Source organism: Camelina sativa, chromosome 1 (genome assembly GCF_000633955.1).
Source record: "Camelina sativa cultivar DH55 chromosome 1, Cs, whole genome shotgun sequence".
Classification (NCBI taxonomy): domain Eukaryota; kingdom Viridiplantae; phylum Streptophyta; class Magnoliopsida; order Brassicales; family Brassicaceae; genus Camelina; species Camelina sativa.
This window is the reverse complement of record NC_025685.1, coordinates 3,086,479-3,087,906: the sequence shown is the minus strand read 5'-3', so window position 1 is coordinate 3,087,906 and position 1,428 is coordinate 3,086,479. Positions and strand designations below refer to the sequence as shown.

General features: G+C 33.9%; 1 protein-coding gene across 1 annotated transcript in view; it reads right to left on the bottom strand.

The window, feature by feature from the left end:
* LOC104703820 (polygalacturonase QRT2-like) overlaps positions 1–1,428 on the bottom strand; it is a 3,436-nt gene that overhangs the window by 1,196 nt on the left and 812 nt on the right. The window contains exons 4-8 of the mRNA XM_010419899.1: positions 1,369–1,420; positions 994–1,075; positions 543–651; positions 334–450; positions 5–218 (exon numbers count right to left, since the gene is read on the bottom strand). Coding sequence (XP_010418201.1) covers positions 5–218; positions 334–450; positions 543–651; positions 994–1,075; positions 1,369–1,420 — 574 coding nt within the window. The remainder of the gene's footprint in view (positions 1–4; positions 219–333; positions 451–542; positions 652–993; positions 1,076–1,368; positions 1,421–1,428) is intronic.

The following is a 1,428-nucleotide window of genomic DNA, read 5'->3' as shown; positions in this document are numbered from 1 at the left end:
TTGCAAAGAGGAGAAACGTTTCCTAGGGTGTTCAACCTCACATTGGAGCAAGAAGCTTTGGAGACATCTTGTTGGGTTTGGTCGACCAATTTAACGTTTTGCATTGAAATTCCTCGACATGGGATGCTCTTGCTGCACGCAAAGTTCACAGCTACCGGTCTTGAGCTCGTCCCTTGTATGTTTTTGTACAACACATTGCTCACTTGGACGGCCGATTTCTGCCACGTGTTCCATCTCAGTATTATTATTACTACTACTGACTATAACTCTAGTTGTGTTGAAAACATTTGTTATATTATTTGATGTGAATTTCGTTTTTATTTTGTTTCATACCTGTTCGGGGCATGATTCAACACGGTCGCAGTAGTCCTGGTTGATGATTATTGGGTTTGTAACGTTTTTCATTATGATGTCTTGGAATATGATGTTCTTTGCCATTCCACGTCCTCCCTGATATATACATTAATAATAATAGTCATATTTTTTCTTTTCTTTTTCATAGTAACAATTTTTTTATAAAACAAAAGATATTGATAATTTACCTGCCAAGTCTTGATTCTCACACCATTAGTGGTTCCTATAAGAGTCGCTTTGTTGACTACCACATTTGAAACATATGCTTCTGAGTTACCTTCTCCCAAACTTCCAATGCTATTTTCATGTAAAAAACAAGACACCAAAATAAAAGTATAAGTGATTCCAAATAAAAATGCTTGTGCTAGAACGCTTAACACCATTTAAAAACATTGCATCTATCGTCTTAGTAAATATTTTAATAGCTCTAGCAACATAAAATCTTGAGCATGCATCATATATCCTTTTCTCATTAAAAAAAAAAAAAAGATGGGCATTTTTAGAATTCTATGATTGAAGTTGATAAAGATTAGTTGATAGTTTTCCAACAAATAATACAGAATGTTGCACATAGTATGATGCTTAAAATAAGATAAAAACAAAAAATTTAGGTGAAATTAGGGAGAGAGATGGTTAGACCTGATTCCATGACCCGGCCCGCAAGTAATGCCTGTCGCTCTCACATTCTCTGACCCACTCACTATCGATATACAATCATCACCTTCATCACCAAAAACAAACCCAACACATTACTATTTATTATCCACCAAATAAATAAACAATATTTCTAGAGTGAGAGAGTCAATAATGAACAGAATTAATATGTAACAATCCTCTTTCAGCTTCAATAAATGTCGACTTCAATGTAAATGTTGATACAAGAATATTTTATTAGTAAGTATTATAAACAGAACAAACGTTCAGACCTTTTGTAACCCATATTTAATTAATTCACTAATTTGCATGCGAATGTCAAGACAGCAGTTTATATTAAGTTGGTTCAATAATATTTACCAGTACGGATGACAGAGTCTTGAATTAAGATATTGCGAGTTCCGCTAACGTGAATGCCAT